This window comes from Bactrocera latifrons, unplaced genomic scaffold (genome assembly GCF_001853355.1).
Source record: "Bactrocera latifrons isolate USDA-ARS-PBARC rearing strain unplaced genomic scaffold, ASM185335v1 scaffold_106, whole genome shotgun sequence".
NCBI classification, from domain to species: domain Eukaryota; kingdom Metazoa; phylum Arthropoda; class Insecta; order Diptera; family Tephritidae; genus Bactrocera; species Bactrocera latifrons.
Genome location: NW_017534475.1, coordinates 287719 through 313311, shown reverse-complemented (window position 1 = coordinate 313311; position 25593 = coordinate 287719). Strand labels below are relative to the sequence as shown.

General features: G+C 34.1%; 1 protein-coding gene across 14 annotated transcripts in view; it reads left to right on the top strand.

Moving 5' to 3' along the window:
• LOC108969839 (unconventional myosin-XVIIIa) overlaps nucleotides 1–23391 on the top strand; it is a 111817-nt gene extending 88426 nt beyond the window's left edge. For 5 of the 14 annotated variants that reach the window (XM_018934834.1, XM_018934818.1, XM_018934826.1 and 2 more), the window contains 8 exons: nucleotides 11735–12100; nucleotides 12170–12352; nucleotides 12420–12515; nucleotides 19605–19920; nucleotides 19990–20632; nucleotides 20712–21092; nucleotides 21160–21306; nucleotides 22436–23391. In XM_018934834.1, the coding sequence (XP_018790379.1) occupies nucleotides 11735–12100; nucleotides 12170–12352; nucleotides 12420–12515; nucleotides 19605–19920; nucleotides 19990–20632; nucleotides 20712–21092; nucleotides 21160–21306; nucleotides 22436–22622 (2319 nt within the window). In that variant the 3' untranslated portion in view covers nucleotides 22623–23391. Of the gene's footprint in view, nucleotides 1–5708; nucleotides 5855–5891; nucleotides 5897–7163; nucleotides 9761–11734; nucleotides 12101–12169; nucleotides 12353–12419; nucleotides 12516–19604; nucleotides 19921–19989; nucleotides 20633–20711; nucleotides 21093–21159; nucleotides 21311–22419 lie in introns of those variants that run through there. The other 9 variants (XM_018934897.1, XM_018934881.1, XM_018934873.1 and 6 more) reach the window with 9 other exon arrangements.
• Nucleotides 23392–25593: the final 2202 nt, after the last annotated feature.

Genomic DNA, 25593 nt, shown 5'->3' with positions numbered 1-25593 from the left:
TTGACATGAAAATCAACTTATGATCTCTACTAAAATCTTAACTTCAAATAAAGAATAGGTACTTAAGTTTCACATTAATATGTTTAACACTACATTATACTAGACTGGGCTACGTGGTAGGATTCAGTAGAAGAAGGTCTTAATTATGATACAAACAACCGAGAATGTGAATACAATGCTTTAATGTAGGGATCTTAACTATATTCAGCGTAATTCTTCATCATAAACGAGTAAGAAGAAGATCGTTTATAAAGATTGCTTGAAAAGTCCAAAGACTAACTAAACAAACTACTTTATGGTATACTATACATTTCAAAGCAACGGTTTGATGATTTTGCAATAAGACGATGACAAAAAAGTATGTCATTATGACACTTTTCGCTGAAGAAATAAAAACCATATCTAATTATATTTTAGAGAAAATAAACAATCTTAGAGGAGTTCCTTATCACTTAAATACTCTTTAAGTGACAGCACTATGCAAAAAATCAATGATTCCTTGAAAAAAAAAAAAAAAAAAATCCATTATTAGTAACTTGCTGTATTTCCTACTCGCGCAATTTTATGGTATATCGAATTATGTTTAGTAATCGACTATTAAATATATAAAATGAGTTGGACGTCGACTGCCAATAGTTGCCAAATACGAAGTTCTGCTGACGACAATCATCACAGAATTTTACGAACTTACATGAAACGCCAAAAAAACGAACGGATACATCACCCGATCACATTCGTTCGATGCTCTATCGGTCAGCATTACAAAGGCCAACTAAAAATACGCATCCGTCAACATGCCACAGTGACAGTACATATTTCAAATACAATTCCGTTCAAGAATTAAAAAAAAGGATGCGAAAGTATTTATGGCTCGTATTTATCGAATGAGTCAAGCTGATCGCTGAGTATACGACGCGTATTGACGCAAAGCGTCATTGTACTCGTGAATTCACAAACAACTTGTTAGAAGATAGACAATGGGAAATGGGTGGAATGCGTATAAAAATCAAACAAAACTTAAGAACCTTAAAATAAACAACAAATTAGCGAAATTTAAATATAGATTAAGAAAATGTGAATTAAATGGTTTGAAAGTTTTTTTTCTTTTATTTATGTTTTATTTGCGCTAAAATGGTAATTGATGTATTTATAAACAACTTATTTAATAACAGATTACTTTTCATCTTAAACGGACGGATTCCAAATGTTTACTGTGGCATAAGGTGAAGCTATTTTTTATCGGCGTTATAAAATGTGCTCAAAGGGTCGAGAAGATGGTTTTTTGTTTTTTTTTTTTGTGCCCTGCTTACGTAACGTTGCTTGTTGGCAAAACAACACATTCACGCAGCCGCAGTCGTCGCAGACCTGATCCCCTATGATGTGTTTGTTCCCAAAACTGTTGAAGGTTATGAAAGGGCATCACTACACTACGATTAAGCAGATTAAAACTGCGTAGGAACAGAAGCTAAAAACAATCACAAACAATTAGTTTATAAGTGATTTGACGGTTGAAAAAACAACCTGACAGAAGTGCAATATATCTGTAGATGATTACTTTGAAGGCAACTAAATAGATATTCATGAATAAATAAATACTTTTTGGAGAAAAGCAAAATTCACGATAACTTATTAAGAAACCTTGTAAATAGTTACCTTGGCTGAAGGTGACTTGTGCTATTTCAGCATATCGCTGCCTATATATTTTTGCAATATTGCTTTGTTTTGAAATTTTACAGGTGTTCCTTTATCAAAACAAATATGAATCCATTTCAGTTGATAATTAATGAATGAAAAATACAAACAAATTAATTGTAAACTATTTTAATGTGCATTTGTTTATGTTCTCAATCTCACTCAGTTGATTATTCGTGTTATCTTTAGCGCAGTATTTTCAGAAGATAGACACATTTCCTTGTTACTTTGGTGTATCCCGTATACCTACATTGATTTGAACTTTAAGATGGCCATAGAGTGGATGATCAAAGCCAAGCGTAAATTCGAGTATTGCGTGCACACTTATGCTCCAATGATAAAATACACCTCGCTAATGCACCCCTAACTGGGAATGCTTCCTTTAACTGGGCTTTTTTTTAGAGGCTACAAAATTATTGTGAAAACTCTTCATGAGAGAAGGATTACCATTAAAAGAAAGAAAGCAAATCAATCATATTCTAAAACAACAATTTTCGTAATGACAGTTTGTATATATATTTGTATGCACCTAAAGGTCCTTGTTTTTTTGAATTCATTTTATTCAAATGTCTTATTACTTATTTCTAGCTAACTCACAGCTAGATGAGGAAAGATATTTCTGTCAACCAATTATAAAAGTAAAATAACACTATGTGATGTTTTTGAAAAAAGCATATTGAAAACTTTCCTGAAAGTACTTTTGTAACCATAATGTCGCTAAAAAACTATGAAGTAACCCTGAATCCAAAATTTACACCCATTCGCATTTCTTCTTAATTAAACTTCTTCCTGTTTATCTAAGCAATTTGCAGTGGCATTTGATTGTTTGCAAGGTCTGATTTTCATTTTTTGCTTATTTATTTATTTTTTTTCATTTGTTAGCTTTTCACTTAGCACGGATATCAAAAATTAATGTAATTTTCTATTTACAAGACGCACCCAGAAAAAATCATTTTACTTTCGACAAGTTTACACTTTCATTTCGTCGATTTTAAAATTATGTGCATTTCATGGTGACCAATACAACCAGTTTTTGTGTGTCTCCCCTGCGCCCAAACGATGGGTAAATATGCTTCTAAGTGCAATTCGTATGTAACAAGAAATGTAAATTTTTAGTACAAACTTTTAAATATACAAAAACATAACAGTATACGGCAAAAGCGCCTGGGAATTGAAGATATTTGATTTTTGGATTTTTTTGGAGAGATCCAACTTTGCCGCCTATACATAGCATCTCTTACATAAGTTTGACCGAAAAATGTTAAACATCATTTAAATAACGAGAAAATGTAGAATAAGTATTTTTGTGTACTTCTTTACATTTATATGCTTTCATACAATAATTAATAATGATGTTTGAAATAACTTTATTTACAAATATGGCGAATTTAGACGCTAACTTCGAAAAAAAAAAAACAGAAATTACTTTTCTATAATACTAATGACTCAATTTCCAGAAAAAAAAAGTTTGGCCCAACCATTTGAGTCTGTCAGGGGTGAAAATACGTTAAAATACCGTCTTTGTTTTTCAAATATATATTTACGAACAGCTCGTCCTCAACCGAATTAATACAGTGTTATGTAACATTTCATATGGGATGAAATATATATTTGTTTATGCTCTCATCTATATAAATATTTGTACAAGGGATGTCCTAAAATTAACGCAATGTTGAAATTAAATACAGGGTGTTCCAAAATCAACGTCTGTTTTAAATTTGTCGCTATTTCTGTAGTGTTGGCAACCCAAAAACAGAGGACAAATCGAAAGTAGACAGTTTAGGCGAAGTAAATATGGAGCTTTACACGATAGTCTTGCACACGTGTCTTCATTATTAAACAATATTTCGAAAAAAAAAAATTGACGATCACAATTCGAAATTTCTTACAAGATATAAACGGAACAGTGTTTTAACTTCGTCAACTGTGAAGATATTGAAACAGCGATAACTGCGTGACACCCTGTATTTCTACCACTTATACAATATGAGAATATTTTAAAATTTATGTATTTGCCTTTTCAATTCTAAAAATAGATCATTCACGGCATATCGTATTGCCTTGAGTGTGTTTTTTATATTTTAGATCCAAGCAGATCAGCAAACAGCTGTTTTCTGATTTGGTGTTTCACGGCCTTAGTGTACAATTGTATATATGTCTATGATAGAGATACTTGACTGTATGAGTTACTGTATTGGTTGATATGAATGCCAACGAATAACACTCGTATTTTTCTATTTTCTTTTCCTATTTGTTGTTTTTTTATTACATAAGTATAATAACTATTTATTTTTTGTCTTTTATGTGGAATTACAATGCATTGGCAACTATATTGCGGGCCAATCGCTTAATTTTTTTGTGATTTTATCTTTTGTCTCTTTTTCATCGGAGAAAGTCTTGTTATCAGCATCAGAGCTATAATTTCGGTTGATATCTTCTGACTATTTTCACGGAAGACTCAAGATTACATATATAGACTGTTCACCTTCATAGATGTCATAGTCTCTCTATTTTGTCAAAATTTTATTCTTGAAAGTTACTACAAAAATAACAATACTTGCTCGTTCAAGTAACCAGAGAATTTCGACCGTGTTATAAAAGATGAGATTGATGATCACTTTCTTATTTATGTAATTCGTTTATTCGTTTAGCGGTGACTTCTGTGATCATTCCTAATTCTACAACAACAGAAACATGATCATTCCTAAATTTTGCAATTACCGTATAATTATGTTCAATCGATTTTCTTTAATCAACTTTCCACCTTATCCACTCACTTAGATGTGATTTTGTTGCCGCTAAAGTAATAAACATTTTACGCACTCTGCAAAATAAACAAGCAATTCAACACACAAAAAAGAAGAAAAAAGCGCTTAATGAAAAAATTATTCACAGATCAAACAACTTTTTGCCTGGCGCACTTTTGCAATTAAAAAGTCACGTACAGGCGTGTACGAGTGCTCAACTAAGTAGCCACGAACCGGCTCTGTTCAATCTCTGTTCATTTGGCAAAAGTTTTGAAGATCAAAATTTATTATTACAATAAGCTAGTAGACGTGTGCAAATGCATATAGACACAACATTTTCAGATTTCGAAAATCGGTGCTACTGGGACAACCAAATAAACAAATTGAGTGGCAGATTGGGCAGACGAAAAAATTGAATAGAATAATTTGCAGCATAAGTACAGAGATACATTTAGCAAGAAATATGATTGCGCGCTAAGTCGACCAAAGCCCCCGGAATAATAGTGAATTATTGGGAAAATCCATTAAATGAGCGCTGCAGGCGCACGCCAACAGCTTGGCCCAGCGACTCAGCAAATCGATTATTTGAAAATTCAGTGTGAGAATCATAGATCATCAAATGCGAATTCGTCAGCCGCATCTGCCTTTTGTGTGTCCAATTGTTGCCACCGGCAAAACAACTAATTGGATGGGAGCTACGCTTGTCAATGCTCTGTAGCAGCGATAGACGCAGGAAATAGGCTATGGAAAGCACAGCATTTGCATAATATGCTTAATTTCTTTGCGTTGTTTTTTTTTATTGTTTGTCTTACTTTTGTCGAATTTATTTTCGCAACGCTTTGGCACACTCACTAACCGTTAGTTGGGTTGAGTTTTTTTTGGCGATCTCTAGTCTATTGCGTATACCACATTAGTGACGGATATGTTCTGGTAAGCAATTGGCTAGGCACCGGCCAGCGATCGGCGAGAATCCAATTGCCTGCCAAATAATCACTGAGTGTTTTGGTATACTGTGCTATTCCCAGCGCGCTGCCTGAAAAGCGATCGCCAGCGTTCGTCCATCAGCCAGTCGCCGCAGTCAGTCAGTGCCGAGTAGCAGTGGCGAACCGAACGCGCAGTGAACCGCTGAGTGCTTGAAATTTTGCATAAATTTCGTCAGACGCTTTCCGAATTTATCGAAAATAGCTAACGGGTTGCGCTAAACTGAGAAACATCCGTTCGCAAGCAAACGGCCGTGCGGCTCGTGTTACTCGGAACTAAATGATACAAACGCTGTGTACGGAAATCGGATATATTTATTGTATAAAAATTTGAAAAAAAAAGCCTGGAAAAGTGGAACATATTTATTAAGTTAAATTGGAAAAAGTGCGAAAATTTCTTAGTGCAATTTCATACATGATTAAACATAAACCAAGGCAATGATAAACTCTCTTTGTACAAATGAACATTTTTATTAAGTAAAATTTAAGCACCTGCCAGCGAAAATAAAGTTGCCAAGTTTACAAAGAGAAATTACAAAATCTATTGCAAAGGAATTTCCTTTTTTTTTTTATTCATATACATATGTATATATATATATGTAGTACATACATTCGTATACATATAGTCACATACATGATCACTACATGTTTTTTAATGTGTTTGCAGTATATAATATGATGCAACATAATATGATATGAAATTGGAAATAATTTGAAAATATTTCAAATAACAGAAAATAAATGAAGAACAACAGTAAATAAGTAAAAAAAAAGTAAAAGATAAAAATAAAATAAAGTACATGAAAGAAAAAACAGATGTAAATTAATTTAAAAAAATAAAAATAAAATAAAATACAAAGAATAAAACAAACAATATAATAAAATAAGTTCTAAAAATACACATGAAAAAATGAAAGAAAGAAATAAAATAATTTAAGATAAAAAATGTTGCAAAGTAAAATTCGAAATAAAAATTAAACTAAATAAAATAAAAATAAAAAATACGTGATGTAAATATAAAAAAAAACAATACAAAAAAAAATAAATAAATAAAACGACAAAAAATACATAAAGAACTAATAAAAAGTAAAATCGAATTAAATATAAACAGATACACATGCTTGAAATAGTAAAAAACATACCTGAAATAGTAAAATTAAAAATAGAAAGATACAGAAAATAATTATTTAAATAATTTTATTAMTGATTTTTATTGACTATAAATTAAATAATTGTCCTTTAACAAATATATTAAAATATAATATATGTATATGTATAACCTTAATTTTCACAGAAACTTTAAAAAATACAGACTTACAAACACAATTAATTAATGAGAATAAAAATATAATCATATAACAAAATATAATTAGTGTATAAAACCTGTCTCTTATACACATCTAGATGTGTATAAGAGACAGAATATTATCTGGATTAAAAAAAAAAATATGAATAAAACATAATTTAAAATAATTAGGAACTATATTTTGGCATAACAATAATAAATAATATTAACGCTTAACTTTAAATAAGATCACTAATTTCAATAATAATAAAAATAGAACAAAATAAAAGGCAAGAAATATTTAGCGTGCTTAAAAATTTTTCCAAAAATTCGTATAAAATGTGTAAACAGAAATAATGTGAAAAGAAATTGAAAATTGTGGTTAATCAAAATTTTTTGGTTTCTAATATTCGAAAACTGCAGATTACACAAAATTTTCGAAAAACAATAACACTTTTTTGGGTGCGCAAATTTTTTGCAAAAATATAATAATTTTTTAATAATAAATATATATAAAATTACCCTAAATTAATCGATACGCCTTACAAGAAAATTCAACGAAACCAACGAAATTGAAAACACACAAACGAACCAAATCATTTGCTTACGACCAAGGCTTCACATACCAGCTACACCGAAAGATTGCAAACTCATAGCAGATAAAAAAAATTGTAAAAAAAATCGCGATCGACTGAATATTGGTAGAACATCCCTCATCACTCATCATCACCAAAATTCGAAGCAGACTTTAATCCACCTATTCAGAGTGAATGCCTTAACCCTTTGTTTGATTTTACTTTTAAATCTTATGTATGTATGTATGAGAGCTCAGAGTCGTTAATTCGTAATGAGCACATCACAGCATGCCACACGTCACTAATACACAAGTAAACCTGACCCCTACAAATGTGACGCCCAAAAAAATGGCGCCATTACAACCCACGCTTGATTTAGCTGCGGAAAGCTCGAACAATGGCAATAGTGGCAATAAAGTAGCTGAAGATAACCACATTAAAACGATCAGCTCATCCGCAACAGAAACACCGACAAATTCCAAAGTTGCTACAGGCGAGAAGAATGCAAATGTTACTAAATGTGATACCATAAAGAAGAAAGTTGAGCATACGGGCTCAGCAGCGAAGCTTCAATCGCAGCAAGTAACAGCTGTTAAGGAAGCAAAAACAACTCAATCCGGCGACATTGCAAACAAAACTTGCGCTACCAAAACCATAAGCAAGAGTAAACTCACTTCAAATACTAGTATAACTAATGGCAGCATTACGCCATTAAAAAAGACGACGAAAGTCCCTACCATTACAGATACACATACTACCGAGGAGCTGAATAAAACCCACACAACCACACTAACAACTCAATTACAAAATAAAACAAATACTAAATCAGCGACCACCCATAAGAAACAGTTAAATGGCAACACTGTCACGTACACAACAACTTCGACTATCACACAATCAGAGTCCGTGTCTAAGACCCAAACACCTGAACCATCAATAGTAAATGTCAAAACCAAGCAAACCTTATCATGTAATACGCAAAATGCCAGTGAGAAGTCCATAGATAATTCTAAATTTTTAGAGCGCGTCCTTGAAGCTATGCGCAGTTCCAAACCGCAAAGTTCAACCGGTCTTCTAAAACCTAGCACCTTTGTATTGTCGTCCCAAACAAACACGAATACAGCCAATACAAGCGCCACCAATGGTCCACTATCTCCACCGCCAGCAACGAATGGCGGCGATCACCCCAATCCACTAAGTAAGGGTGGCGGAAGCGCGTCCTCGCTGTCCTCCAACACCTCGGTTAGTACCAATGCTTCCTCACGCCCACCCGTACCGCCACAAGCTCAGCAACAACGTGCACGCAAACAAGTAGAGTTGTTGTCGAAGCAACGAGAACGCGACGGCAGCAGTAATGTCACCAGTTCCACAACCACGATAACACGTAGCTCGCGGCGTACGCAAGAAAGTTACGATTCGGAAGATGGTCTCATATTAAACGGTGCCAAAAATCAATCCTCTTACCAATACCGGCTTGCCCAATCCTTAGCTAACGCTGCTTCTTCTATCAACTCAACCAGCAACACCTATTCCAGCAACTCTTCCTTCAGTAATGGTTATGGTAGTAACGGTGTTTCATCGTCTGTTTCGTCGGCGTCGTCGTTCTCTTCAAGAATTAGCGGTAATAATAATATCTCGACTTCTGCTAACGAAACAGCCGTTGAGGTATCATTGAAACTACCTCTTCCCAAAACAGATTATCTCTCTACAACCGGTTCGAGTGGAAATGCTATACGCTGCAGTGGTTCAGAGCGTTTACGTACGCTCTCGCAACGTTCACCCAGTCCGGCTTTGTCGACGTCTTCACGTTGTTCATCACTCAGCACATCTCGTGCAACTAGCGCGACCAATGGTCGTTCTACACCATCACGTCTTACGACACCGCCACGACGCATCTTCCCACAAACATACACACGCGGCGATCCACTTGATGTCTATAAAATGCAGAACCTCGAACAATCGCCAGTTGTATTCGATGCAAATCTCTCTTTCGTATTGGGTTGCAAGAAGCAACCGGTGCATCAAACGCTTCGCCCATCACCTTCATATGAGGATCCACGCACCACCTCAGCATATCTTTCGGAGAAGATACAGAACTTTTTGCGTCGCACCGATCATGTACAAGAAGAATGGACAGCGTTGGGCAGACGCTCGCGTCGTGTAGGTTCAGTGGGTCCTACAGGTAGTGTGGCTGGTAGTTTGGACAGTGGTCGCACCACTCCAACCAATTCGGTTTATGATGATTACGATACAATTAGTTTGATTGAGCGTCAACGTGAACGTAATAGTATGGAGCGCAGCTCATCGGTAGGACGTACACGTTCCTCGCAAAATATACTCACGAAGGCATTTCAACTGAGCAAAACTTTGCCGCACACACCGACTTCGCGCTCAAATTCGGTGGCACGTGAACAGTCAGTCGCCGATGATGATGACGATGATCGCACCATACAAGAGGAAGACGATAACGATTTCGATGAGGTAGGAAAAGAGTTCTGATTTCTAATGTGTGCGGATGCGTTCAATAGAAAAAATACTTTTTAAGCAATACTTAGATAATGTGCAAATATTGTACTGTGCTGCAAACTACAGCTTTATTGACGATTTCTGTATTAAAAATCAGTTAACATTCTAGGAAAAGAATCGTATGCTAAACTCAATGCTAAACTCCAATATCCTGTAACTCGAGTTTTTGGTGAAAATTTAACAATACCTTTGATAGAAATTATGGGCTAATGAGAAGTACTTTCTTTTTTAAACTAACTTTTTGAAATAAAGAAAAACCAAATCCAAATTAAATTATTCTTTTTTACTAAAGTATTGTATTATTAAAAGAATTTTTCATTGTCTATGTCTTAATTTAGTTTGACATTCTTTATTTTCTATTGTTAAGACCAAGGCAAATATTTTCTTTTCCTTTTTATCGGTCTAGGTCGTTAAAAATGCTTAATATAATTTCATCACATTATTTATTGATATATATATATATATATAGACAAGGTTCGTTCCAAAGTAAACAGAACAAATGGTTGTTTCGGCAAAATCAATTTATTCTATTCAAAATAGTCTCCTTCTGCTTCAATAGCTTTTTGCATGGTCCTAAAGCATGAGTGTTTTATCTCGTTGGCCGGTATGGCTACCAGTATGCCGGTGCAAGCCTTTTGAATGGCCTCTAGGTCTGAGCAATTTTTGCTCATCAGTCAATTTGTGCGGAAAAAACCCTGCAAGCAAGCTAAAATGTTCGGTCAAAATGACATAAATCGAAGTTTCGGAGATGTTCAATTCCAATTCCATGAATTTCAATAATGATTTTTGATGAATTCACGCACAGTTTCGATGGAATTTCCGGTGATCGCGGATGTTGATTGGCCCGCATGTTGATCGTCATTTATATCCTCACGACCGCTTTGAAAACGTTGAAACCACTCGCATGTGAGACCGCACATTTCACGTGCTTTAGTAATATATAATATAAAGGGTATTCTTCGGCAAGTTTGAAGCATTCCGCTATATTCAACTAGATCAGAAGAAAATCTCCTCTGAACAAATGCTTTCCAATCCTCCAAAATTTCTTTGCATATAGGAAGTAGACATAGTCCAAACCAATGGACAGACATATCTGCGTACATAACACCAAATCCTATATTCTAAGGCTTTACGCTGACAATTTTGTGGGCTGTTTTGTCACCATTGCTTAAATTTTCGGTATGTTTCATGGAAATCACAATAAAAAGCAAATTATTTTGGACGCCTGCCATACCTATTATAAAATTTCCAAAACGTTTTTTTTTTTTTACTTTCTTCTAAGATCAAAAATCAAGTGAGTAATGAAACTATTTTGCATTTCTTCATGCTTTTTGGGTTTCCCGAAAGCAATATAAGAGCTCAAAATTCTTGTTGTTTTTATTTTTTATTAATGAGTGGTTTTGACATTGACAGCCGCGTCAACAAAGTTGCGTCAAAGTGTACGATTGTATGCGTTTAAATGTGTCGATGCGTTCATGAGTAGTACTGTGACACATTAGGATTTTAGTGTGTCAATAATACTATAAGATATATAATTTTATATATCTTTATCTATGTGTATATACATATATATTTATGTACCATACATTTATAAGTGGTTGTTCAAACACCAGAGCAACAAAAACATTGTGTGACTAATTTTTCCATATTTTTTTAAATTATTTTTTATTGGGCAGGTGTTAAATTTTTCGGAGACAATATTGCGGCCCACAAGAGATAAAATTAGTTTGCAACAAAGTTGGAAAATTTTGTCGCAGAACTAAAATAACTTTTTAGATTGTATATTTTTAGAAAACCTACAAATACATATGTATGTTTTTATTCCATTATAAAAGCTGGCATATTCCACCGCCTTATTTACTTAATTTCAACGTCAATACTGGTAAATAACAATATTTTGATAAAATTTATATTATTCTAAATTTTCAGTTATCCGAAATGGCAGTGGATCTTGCCGAGGAGCGCTCCACTGCCAATATCGCCACCGAACGTCTTGAAGCGGAAACTGCCGAACGTTTGAAACTCGAAAAGGAACTCAACGAGCAACAAAACAAGGTGAAAAATTTGCAAGAGAACAGCGAGAAGCTGGAAATGGAACTAATTTGTGCCAAATCCGATTTGAATGGCATATCTGAAGATGAGGATCCCGAGAATGAGGAAGGCGGCAGCGGTGTTTACAAGTTGAAGTATGAACGTGTGGCGCGCGAACTCGAGTTCACTAAGCGACGTTTGCAGACGCAACACGAACACGATTTGGAGCAGTTAGTGGGACTGAAAAAACAGCTGGAGAAGAAAGTGCGTATGCCAAACCCTTGAAATTTCAATTAATTATTTAATATTTACTGTTATTATCTCTATATCTAGCTCTCCGATGCTTACGAAGAGGTCGAAGAGCAACGTCAAGTTGTTGGTCAATGGAAACGCAAAGCGCAAAAGATGACCAACGAAATGAATGATTTGCGCATGTTGCTCGAAGAGCAGAATGGTCGCAATAATGTGTTGGAGAAGAAACAACGTAAATTCGATGCGGAATGTCAATCGTTACAGGTTAGTTGTAGCCAGCATGCTCTTTGCCGTTTCTAGTTTTATATTAACATATTTTGCATATTCATAGGATGCTGCTCGTCAAGAAAGAGTAACCAAGGATAGGCTATCACGTGAAAAGGACGTACTCATCGCAGAGAAATTCACATTGGAGCAAAACTTAGCGGTGAGTCAACTTTTTAATATTGACAATATCAAAATGGGACAAAAATGAGTAATTTATATGTACGAGTATGTATGGCCGTAAAATTAATGGCTTAAGTAATAACCAAAATAGTCGGAAAACGATTTATTATTTTTATATTAATAGTAATCAGTCCTTGGCTGCTATTATTCTGCCTCGATGGGATATCTGTCCCTAAAAAGATGTCCATAAAAATCCTTTGAATACTACAAGTAGAGGTAAAGTAAAGAAATTTTTGAATTGCCATGAGAGGTTTTCATTATTGCCCGAGCATATTTGTTATGTTGCGTAAAATCTTTTATCACAAGCCATTCTCTTTTAGACGGATCTGGACATTCGTTATTTTTATTATAATTTTAAGAAAAGTCTTTAAATATATATATTTGGACCGTTTCGCTACCGAAGTAGACATTTTTTTCAAAATCAAATTAGTTAAATAAACAATTTATGTATTTCATTATTCTGAATTCTTAAATATTTATTTTTTAGAACTCGTTATATTTATTGCGTTTCTTAATAGGCGAAACTGTTAACTTAAAAAATCTTAATATTCGAAAATGTGCTCATTTAGAAACTAGGTGCCGATATTTAAATCCGATCGTGCTTTGCTAAATTTGTATTCTTTATATATTTTTTTAGAAAATTTTTATGTTAATTCACACGAATTAAATTTCAAATAAAATATTTGTCCCTTGCACATACCCACTATGAATGAAGCGTATGAATGCCTGTAAAATTTCAAAAATATATTACCAACCAGAAGAAGTATTCAGGATTTAGGATGGCATTGTACCATACAAATCACTTTTCTTTACAAAATACATATACAAAAAGAAGCCCTAATTAAAAAATGTTTTAAATTCTATGAAGAAAGATAAATATCTATAGATACAATACTTCTATCCTTCGAACTCCTTTCTTATATCTAGATATTCTCGTATTTTTTATATATTGAGTTATGCATATTTAACATTAATTCGCACATTTTTCACCAACATTCATTTACATCGCTTCAATCCTTGCTGATTATATCAAACATTTGCTTCCAACAGCGCATTTCTTTCAGAGTACTATCCAACATGTCGCTCTACTGTGCTTTCATACTTTATTTCAATGCTGATAAAATAGGCAATCACTGTTATTCACTATTTGTTTATTTATTTTTTCTACAAGGACACTTGTTGAAAATTTCATTAACATATTCCCATTGTATAGTCGTACTTGTATTTTATTGCTAGTTTCAAATTTGTTGTCTACTCGATATTGGCTCGCTTCAAACCAGTGTATCGAACATTCAAACTTGTTCAATTCGTCAACTGGCGGTGCTACAGTGGTGTCTAAAAAAAATTTAAATATATGCCCATATACGTATGTAAGTTTCTATTAAAAAAAAAAAATAATAATTAAAATCTAATTTCGAGAAATTTTGTAAATAAAATACATATATATTTTGAGTTATTTATTCAATCAATTCTTGAGGTTATGTACCATATTTACATATGAGGGCATGTAAAAAAAGAATACGAATTACTATTTTATTTACTTTTTTCCATTTTGGCAAAATGGTATAAGTTGTGGATACACAAACATACCTAAGGTATCGCAAGTGAAATCCTCTATTACCACAGTCAAATTCTTCTCCTTCATAATTGGCGTAGACACCACTTACGCGATTATAGTCAAATTAGGAAAATTAGATCAGACTTTCGTTGAAAATTTCGGATATAGTTTTGCATCTTTTACCGTCAAAGATTATGAAAATTAAAGCTAATTTTCAGAAGAAATATTGTGTAAGCTTAAGCATTGAGAAGTAATAGGCAACTTTTACTGAGCCCTAAAGTTCATGATACTAAATCATTTAGTCTTCAAGGCTTATTATAATATTAAAATAAAGGTTTTTAGTAGGAGTGAACAAGGAGTGTCTTGGTATATGTTTTTTTAGTTTTTTTACTGACGCGTTTTTAGGACGAGATCTCGAATGCTTTAAGTTTCGCTTTAAACTGAATCAAGTAACATGCATTGAAAATTCCTCATACCTTGCCATACGAATTTGACAATCGAATACATTTATTATTCGGTCAGTCACTATCGCTTAGGTAGCAAACATTGTATTAGTGCTCTTGCCGTATATCTTTTTGTTCGCGCCATTGTTGCTTCTCTTTACTGCTCCAGCAACTATTGCATACCTATAGTGTAGTTTGAGTGTAGTCAGTGGAATCACAAAACTCTGGAGCAATGCATTTTTTTTATAGACATACATATGAATGTGTGTAATATGTATATTTTCCCATGCCTTTCGTTTAGTTATTAGCTACGCTTTGATAACTTCTCACCACCACTCCGTTGCGATAGCGTAGCACTGTATTATGCTTGCATTTCTTCTGGTTTTCGTTTCTTTTTTTTTTTTTGCTGACTTCTTTATTTATTTCCACTTTGTTTGTGCCTTAACTTTGTCTGCATTGTGAAACAAACAAACAACTGCGTTGGAAACTATCAGACAATCATGCAGTCAACCAGCCTGTCGGAACTAACCGGCTATCAGTAGGTTGTGTACGCTTCATTTCCACGCACGTTTTTTCGAGTGTCTATTCTTTTTCTTTGGACAATATATTGGAACGCTTTATTTGTGTTTCGTTAGTTGTTGTTTTTGTGCATTATAATCCGACGCAAAATAATAAAATCTTTAGAAAGCATTTGGTTGGTTGGTTTATTTTTATAATTTGAATCCTTTTTTATCTGCTACACGAAAATAACGAAAATGCATGTGTGAAAAAGTGAAAATAAGTACACTAAATTGTTAAGCGATAATTGATTTGGTACAAATTATGTGGCGTTAAAAAGCATTAAAATATAAATAACTCATTAGTGCGATAAAAGAATACATACATTGATGACAATACAAATATTTCTTTAAAAGAAGTTATTTGTAGCGCCACCTGAGTAATTACAGCTAACTCAACACAGCTGTCAACCAAAAAAACAAAACAAATATTGTAGTTTTACAGGGTGACAAAATAAAAAAAAAATACAGCAACCAATTCACAAAACTTTCCGACGATTATTTTTTATGCTAACAAAACTAATAACAATCATTAATGCCACACAATAATAAAGAAACAATTTTTAACTTGAAAACTTAAAAAAAAATATTATAAGGTGGTGCTAAAAACTGTTTTGTTAAATTTTGTTGTTATATTTTTACAACTTTAGTGTTTGTTGCATTATTATTTACTACAAGTGCAAGTGTAACTATTCATGTTCGTTGTGCCTCTTGTTATTGTCGTGCAATATATGTTAATACATTTTACAAAATTCATAAAACAAACTTTTGTCACTTCCGTCTGTTCCGACGCCAACGTAATGATTTCAACACTTTGCTAACAGGCGCCATTGCGATTTTAAATACAAGAACTTAATGTGTTTTTACAAGTTTTATCTAAGTTGTTAAGCTTTTTTTTTTTTTTTGAAACACAATATTTTTATTGTCAAATTCCTTGCGCTTTACTTTAATTTGTGTAGTGTTGCATTCAAACATACATACATACGTACACAAATACACGTATGTTTTGCACATATGCCGCCGATTAAAAGGAAATCATACAATTGTGCATTCAATACATACAAATAAACACGATAACACTTATTACCACCACAAAGGATGAGTCGTCTGCGTTTTACTTCGCTGCTACAAGTAGGTTCCATTAATTTTTCTTAAGTAATTACCAATATTTTTGTCAACAGCTGCATAATTGTGCTATTTATAAATATATGTTCTATATGTATGAATATATGTGTTTATGACTGAATATATAATATAAGATATGTACTTCCGTTTATATGTTTCCATACTCACATAAAAATATAGTTTAACATTACCTTGTAGGAAAATGCATTGGTTACGAACCGGTGCGCTCACTCAACACTCATCGACTCAATATCGCGTTTCATATGAACCACTGCCGAATTTAAATTTATAATGTTCGTAAGTGTCAAGTTTGGATGAAAATTAGGAAGTCGGAATTCAACAAAAAAAAAAAAGTCTAAACATGTTTTTATAGCAAAAATTCGAACTCTGGATGTAGGCAAGTCTTAATCAACTATCCCCACAGAGAAGAGACTCCTCTTTTCTTGTGATGACAAAAAGGATAGATCAAATCGGTTGACTAGAATCTAGAAAAAACTTTTATAGTTTTTTGATCAGATGCGCTATTTTGCTTGGTTCTTCTTTACGACTGAAGTCATTACTTTCTAGTCGCTTATTTAATAATAAAAGAATGTAAAGAATGTATGTGTCGGCTTCGATATAACCTCAAAAACTTATTAAAAATACATATTCACTTTCAAAAGCTCTAAACAACTACTTCATCACTCACTATTCTTCAGAGGCCATTCAGAATAAATCACAACAGCAATATAATTAGTTAACGGCTTCGAAAAAAAACCGAAGTAATATTAATTTTATTTTGTCTTATGCTTAGATGTAATACATATGCTCTAGGTTATCTAAAGCCCTCTTAGGTTTACAGCACAGTTTCAAGAATATCCTAACATAAACGTTCAAAGATAGCTGAAGTGAACTACAGATTTTAGAAGGTAGTTTGACAAATTTTGCCCACTTGAGCCAGTAAGCCTCAGCTAATTAATTTTAATATTTCCTTCAATTTTATATTTATCCAACAAAACAGCTTTAAAGCAACAGCAAGCAGTTTGCTTTAAAGAATGCCCGTTATCGAAGAAACTCCGTATGAAACGATACGCGTCCACTATCTTGCGGTTGTTATCAGTTTTTGGGTTTCCGGCTTCTTCATATTTATTTCTTTCAAAAGCAACTGAAGAAAGAAAAAATAACCACTAACATAGATTTCAGATCCACTTTACGAAAATTGCTTAATAATTACAAAATGTTTAACAGAAACTGAGTTTTAATTTATATAATATATTTTAACATAAAGGGTTTCCGTATAGGGCGAATTGAATTCTAATGGAATGGAACTGTGTATTTATAATTTTGTGCCATAACCGAATTTATTTTATAGAACATATTTTTTTAATTTAGAACTTAATTTGCATGAATAAAGTTAATTTTGAAATTCCGTGCGAATATATTGCAAATTGATTTCGATTTCAAATCATATCGTTATCAAGAATTATGTTATTCGCTATATAAAGATGATAATTACCAGGAAACTGTTGGCATTCAGTGGTTTCTTTTAGTAGTTGTCCGAGCTCACAGGGCCGCAAAGTGCCAAGTTCATCTTTGTTTGGTAGTATGCAGCTCAAACATTCATAATCCAACAACAACTTTTTTAAACAAGTGCAAACATTTACGATTTTAAGACGCGACAAGTTGTGAGTCCCATAAATATAAATTAATGGAATATTTGTCGTAATAAAAACTGTAATGAGTGAAGTATCATCGAGTTCAATTGTGGGCGTTCTTGACTCAACTGGTCCTTGTTAAATCCGCCTTCCTTTGTGCGTTTTGTCTTGAGGGCGCTTTCTCAATTGCTGTTTGTCTGCGCTCATAATTTAATTAAAGTGATTAAAAAATATTCCGTAGTCAATTGAAATTAGTTTAACCGTAACCGTTTTTTGCAGTAAAAGATTTCTCAGCTATTAAACGCTTGTTGCGATCGAGCGGAAAAGAAACCGGCTGCAGAGAGTCTATCAGTATTAAACACTCTACAAACTGCGCCGCGCTAATGTGTTTGTAGCACTTTGACATTTGGATTGCGCTTGAACGCGCTTAATTACCTAAGCATTTTAAAGTAAACCGAGCAGAAAGCAATAAAAAATAACACCGCCCGAGGCAACAAGACGCCGTTGTGACGACAATTAGACAGACCGTTAGGTTAATTTTTTAGTTGTCTTCTAAAGCGGCCCACTGGCCCACAAGGCACACAATACGTACAAATATATGTATATGCGTCTGTATGCATTAGAATGAGGAAAGCGATACAATTTGAAACCGTAAATTACAACAAAACGGAGTTCATGCACGCTTGTGCCCGTGGGGCCAGTAAGTCAGTGAGCCGAAGCGCCGCCAGTAGCAGTCGCAGTCATGACCATAGTCGGTCGCCTGATCGATTGCACTGTTAGACAGACAGACACATTGAGTTCAGTACTTTGGATATTGCAACATTGTAGAGTCCGGCTCTCGCCAACCCTCCGCCGTAATTGCTTTTATCCGTCTGTGATAAAGTTGGGCACGCGTTTGCCGCTAGAAACCGGTCAACCGGTTCATTTTGATGTCTTCTTTTAAGTAGACTAACGACATGCCACCATTTCCTATGTCTGTATGTGTGAGAGTAGTTATTTCTCTCTTTTCATTGGAAAATTCTTGTTCTAATTATTGCACAAGATTTTTTCGCGGAATCGCCGACGTGGATTGTTGCGTTAAATGCTCATTCTACGCTACGGTTTCGTTGATGTTTTGCTAAGCTTAATGGAGCTAATTACGTGCTCGCTAAGGTAATACCATTCATATTTACATCTTACAGAACATAACCAAGAGCTTTGATACTGGGCGGCAAATAGAATGTAGAGGTTTTATATAAAGTTCAAGTCGATTTTTATATTATATATAATACTATATTGATATCAGATCGAATGCGTTTGTAATTAACACAAAAATAATCAACACTCTTGCGGCACTTTCCTCTATAATGCTATAAGTTATTCCTTCGACTTATATCTATCGAAGCTCGGTTCTATATTTTTCATTTCTTAATGGTTACAGATCTTGTCCGAATATAAATGCCGATCCTTTCCTCTTTTGCCGACTTTCTAGACCCAACTACCTTAGTTATTCCGTGTACATTATTTTCCCCATATCTTACACGAATTTATCTATCTTCTTCGATTCCGTTCCGTTCTTAAACAGAGTTGCAGAAACATCTTTATGCGCAATTTTAGTTTCTGCTAATCCCGACATGTCTAGAAGTGTGTACTGATGATATGAACGGATTGAGCATGATCCTAAAATTATTTTAATGGAATTTTCCAATTTTGACCACGAAACTATTTTCACTTTCTATGGTGTATTAAAGGAATATTCCTTCCTTTTTTCAGGACACTCGTCTTGAGCTCGAACTCAAGGAAGAGAAGTTGGCGTCGCTACAACGTGAATTGGAGGAGATGACTTTCGGTGGCAGCACCGAAGAGGAAATCGCACAACTACGTCGTTCAAAGAATGAATTGGATCGGCGTGTCAAAGAACAAGAAGAAGAACTGGATGAGATGGCCGGGCAGGTGCAATTATTGGAACAGGCCAAACTACGACTAGAAATGTCGCTCGAAACCATGCGCAAAGAAGCGCGACGTGAGGCGCAACAACGCGACGACGAGTTGGAGGAAGCGCGCAACAACTCTTACAAAAAGATTAAAGGTAAACATTTATGACCTGAAATTATTTTTACCAAGACTGTTTACAAATTTTGAAATAAATATCAAATAGCTTTGGAATGCCAACTCGAGACTGAACACGAAGAGCGCACTTTGCTATTACGCGAAAAGCACGAACTAGAACGACGACTCTCATCGATGGAGGATCAAGATCGTATGGATCGTCAGGCCGAGGAGGCAGCCACCCAAAAACTAAAACGTGATCTACGCAAATACAAGGCGCTATTGAAGGATGCGCAAGCGCAATTGGAGCGTTCAAAGGCGGAAACGCCAGGTAAAGCACTCATACGACAGCTACGCAACCAGCTCGAAGACGCCGAATCGGCGCGTACACTCGTGATGAAAGCGCGACAAGCGGCCGAAGCTGAGCTCGCCGAAGTGCAAGCCATGTTCGAAGAGTCACAAAAAGGACGTAATGATGCGGAAGATCGTGCTAATGCAGCGCATCGTGATCGCGCCGAATTGCAGGCGCAAATCGAAGAGAACGAAGAGGAACTCGCAGAGTTAATGAAGAAATATAGCGCAGCTGTTAAACAGTTAAATACCGAGCAGATCGCTGCTTCCGAGTATGAGTTCAAGTTATCCGAATTGGAAGCAGATCGCAATAATCTAAAGGAGCAAGTGAGCGAACTGCAGCAACGTTTGGAAAATGTGGAGAGTATGGCTGATCCTTCCACAGCGATGCTATCAAAACGGTAAGTTGTAGGATTCAAGTAATATTCAAGATAGGTTTTGAAAGCGAATATGCTTGCTTACGTCATTTCCATATTACAGCTTAGAACTGCGCACCAAAGAGCTAGAATCCCGCTTAGACCTCGAACAAGCTACACGCACACGACTCGAAGTGCAAGTATCGCGACTCAAAGAGACACTCGAGAAGGTACAGAACGATGTAGCGCAAGCGAAGGCACGTGAAATGCAAGCGCAAGATGCACTCAAGAAATCACAAAAGAGTTTGCGTGACATGCGCGAAGAGTATCATGTGGCGGCGTCACGAGAACAAGAGTCGGTGACGAAACGCAAAGATCTCGAAAAGAAACTGGAACAAGTGGAGTCGGAGTCGTCTGCTCTCAAGAATGATTTGCGTTTGGCGCTACAACGCATTGCTGATCTACAGCAGGCTATGGAGGAGGGTGATGATGACGTGAGCGACAGGTTTGTATATAAGTCAATTGTTAGCAAAGCATTTTTAATTATTATATTTTGTTTACCTAAATTTTAGTGAGGACTCACACAGCACAGATGGTTCGCTTAGCGATTTAGAGGAGCGTTTGCGCCCCATTAAAGTAAAGCGCACCACAAACGGCGAATTGATGAGCCCGAGCTCAACTAAAACGCTGGTGCATGAAAAGGATGACAATAGTCCGAGGTAAGCGGTCTCATTGTCATGTATATTAACTAATAAAATATATTTATAATAAGTGAAGCTATAAATTATTAGATAGGAGGCTTAGTTGGTAAGGTACGCGATCCAGTTAAGTGAAGTTTTCTTTGTTTTTTGATGTAAGGAAGGACGAATAGAAGGCTGTTGTGGTTGTAGCTTAAGCTTCATAGTTTGCCTATTTAAACTTTCAAACTTTAAAAACTACGAAATTGCATACGAGTAACAATTTAATGAAAGAATTCGGCAGTCGATTTACGTCGTCTGTAAAATAATTTTCTATAAAATTGTGGTTCGAACCGCGCAGACCATTTATCATATATGTATGGGCAAACATCAAAATTGTTCATATCAAATTATCGAAATATTGTTTTTACTTTGAGTCGATAATAAGCCAGACTTGACTACTCCAACCTACTTTCCAACACAATTGTGATTTTCTCAGATAATGCGGTCTCAAGATCAGGCCATTATTGACTCATTTTATATATCATCTCTATAATAAACTGAACAAATAAGAACTTGAGGTACTTTAGGAGAGATTTGTGACAGACGTAATTAACAGTTATGATAAGTACGTATTAACGCTTAAAGAGCTCTATAAATATAATTTCTATTAAGAACAGTTTTGCAGTATTGTATTAAGTGCGTGTAAATACATTCATATGTCTATCTATATATATTTTAGATTTTATATATATTATTTGATTCTAATCAAGTATTCCACTTATACACCATCACCTCGACACCTAAACAACCAAAAACTCCACATTCCTGCAACTGCCTCACTATCATCACTATCACCAACACCATCTCCATCACTACTAATCGGCTTTTGGTATATTTAAAAAAAAAATTTTTTAATCGAATTGTCACCCATTCACTCACATCCTGGCACACGTCTTCTACTATATTCCTCTTTCGCTTTAATTTTGCAATATTATTTTATTTATATGCAACATGGTTTTGTTTCACATATTTTATTTGCATCATTCTTCTTGTTTCACTCATTCGTTTGCAAAACTCACACTTCTCCCTGCCCACCACTTTTTTCGTGATCCGCTTTCCGATATACGTTTTGTGTGTATACAAAAACAAAAGCTTTTTCTTATTGTAGAATAACATTGACTTCACCATCATCACCGCATATACATAAAATGGCGCGGCTGGCGAGGGCAGAGGATGCCAAAGCGGATGTGACGTCGAATGACGTTGACAAAAAGGCAACCATCACGACGGCGAAGAATAGTATTAGCACGGAGCGAGGTATCGAAGGCTTGAAGAATGGCGATGCAACTCCATAGGCTTGAGCAACGAGAAGAACGCAAGAAGAAGAAAAAGCGTAAGTGTAAATGCAACGTCAAGGCACACATACATACATTCATGAAAGCGAAAGGACGTGTGGCGTGTGCTGCTGAAAGCAAGTTGGCGTGTTGCTGAATTTCACTTAATTTTAATACTAGTTTAGCAGCAAAACATAGCATTGAAGCGCAAAATTTAAAAGATAACGGTAAACTAAAAAAGAGCGTTTTAAGAAACTTAAGAAAAATTGCAAAATAATGCAAAAGCCTACTTAGTCAGCAATAATTTGGAAAGAAATTCGTTTCAATTGTGTATTTGAGAATAAGAATTTTATACAAAATTGCAAAGTGAGCAACAACAATGGCATAGTTACCTAGTGGTATAAACATGAATGCACTGAGCGAGCGAGAGCGAAAGTTTTAAAATGGCAATCCATTGACACGCAGAGTCTGAGTAACATTTCTGTTTTGTAAAAGGTATATAATCTAAATAAAAATAGATTTAAAACAAAAATCTCCAAAGGGAAGCATCAAAGAAAAAACACCAAAATTGCATAAATCACACATTTATAAAAAAAATGCAAATTTTTATAAGCAAAAAATATTTTAATATTTTGATACATAGAAATTTTGTGGTAAAAACAGATACAACTACTATTGCTACTAAAAATATTACAAATATTTAATGGAAAATTTAAACTAATAGCAATTATTAGTCCAACAAACTCTTAGTCAAAGCAAAACAAGCACATTTTAAATGCGTACCAACAAATATATACACACACACACACACACACACATTTACATACATACATACATATAATAACTGATTAGCAATATTGAGTTAGCCAAATGATGGAGGGTACTACATACATACATACTACTATTACGAAAATAAAACCAACTTTGATTTAGAGGCTTTGCTATGTGCAGTTGAAAGTATCGGCATGTTTGTGTGCAAGCTGTACGCCAGTACGGCATCTAAAAGTGTAATTTTTACACATTAAGCATCCTTTTGCGGATCTTTTAGCCCAAAACCACAGAACGGCATATGCTTTTCAGTGAACTTAGCTAAGCACTCGCTTTTTTGTCGCAATTATTTCTTTACAAAAGCAACACTGCAATGCAAATCAATATCACAAAAATGAAGTTTAAAAGAAATAAAAATCAATCTGTGGAAAAAATAATCATTGCAAATACAGTAAATATGTTGTGTTTGCACAATTTGTATTTATGTAATAATTTATTTTTAAAAGAAACAACGAAATGTTAATTGCATATAATTAAGTAATTAGAGGTGTTGAAGTAGCTGCAGCTATTTGGATAAAACAAATTAGCTACCCATATCATACACCAAGCTGTTTAGTTAGTTTCAAGATAATTGTTATATCTGTTCTAATGTCGGCAGTGCTTGGACACTTCTTCATGTTAAGTTTTCTTTTTAATGTTTCACATCTTTTTATCTTTGCTAAAACAGTTTATTATTTTATATTTTTCTATATATGTATCTATATACATACATATATTGTTTATACGTTTGTATTCACTTATATATACCGTTATTATATGCTGTCCTCTGATTATGTTTAAATATTATTTAAATAACATTTAGGCATGTTTTTTTTTTTATTTTTAATTATGAATGAATAATGTATGTAATTAATTTCTATACCATTTACATACATATACAAATAAATAAAATATATGAAAATTATACAATCGAAATAACGGTTTTATTTTCACCTTCACATTTCTCTTATATCATTCTACGTGTAAGTAGGTAGGCAAATGAGTAAACAAGCGCTGCTGTCTTCGATACATCAGTATTAAGAGAGTGGTGAATCGAACAAATAGCCTAAAAGATGGTCTAATCCACGTTTATGTTCACTTTTGACATCATTAGCCGGCCCCTATGTTTAATTGTAGTGGAAATTTTTTTTGCTTTCATTATTTGTTAAAAGTCTGCCTTTATGAAAATTCAAATCTGTTTCTGTTATGGTATATTCCCCCCAATTACTTGCTAGCGAGTAGCTAATCGAGACCATACCTATATGCATCTATATTTTTATTACTACTTAGATAAATTGAAATTGTAGTTGCATCGAAAATAATTTTTTATTATGTATATTAGAGTATGCTTGGCTTTAAATTTAATAATTATATGAATTTATTTTATTTTTGAATGTATTTATTTATTTTTTACTCTTTTTTTCTGATTCTTTAAATACAAATATAAATATTATATTATTAAAATAATATTTCAATTCAAAATACAAAATAAAAACTCTTATTTAGTACAATTTTAAACAGAAACACTGATACACATATTATAATTAATATTTAAAAATATTAGAAGAAGGTGTCGAATTTCAAAGAACTTTTCTAATACATAGAAAATTAATAGTGAATACAGTACATACATCTAATTTTTAAGCAAAAAATAAATAGCAAAAACTTTATATATTCCAATTTCCTGCAGTCAAAAGTTTTAACATCGCTGTAAACGGCAACAAAACCAAGTTTCCAACCATAATTTTAACCTAACCGCTGATAAATAGAAAATTACTTTTGCGTAGGACCTCAATAAAAGCACCAATAATAATTAATAAGAACTTGCTACACACATTTATACAAAAAAAATATAAACACATACTTCCTCCGCACATACTCGTTTACTGTAACCCTCATCCTGATCCTAGTGCTCGATCTTATGGTACATTTCTTTATTTTCCCTTGCTCTCAGTTCCCTAAAACACCTAATTATTAACTTCAATAAAAACTAATACCTTGTATTAGTTATGTTCTATCTTTAATCCTCTCAAGCGTCATGTTGGTTCGTGAGCTTAACTAAGCATTATATTTAATGACTTTATTCGATAAGGAATGGTTTTAATTTCCACTCTCAAACTACCAAACAGACTCTTGGTTCATTGAAACATACCATGATGTGGAACCACATATATTTATATTAATG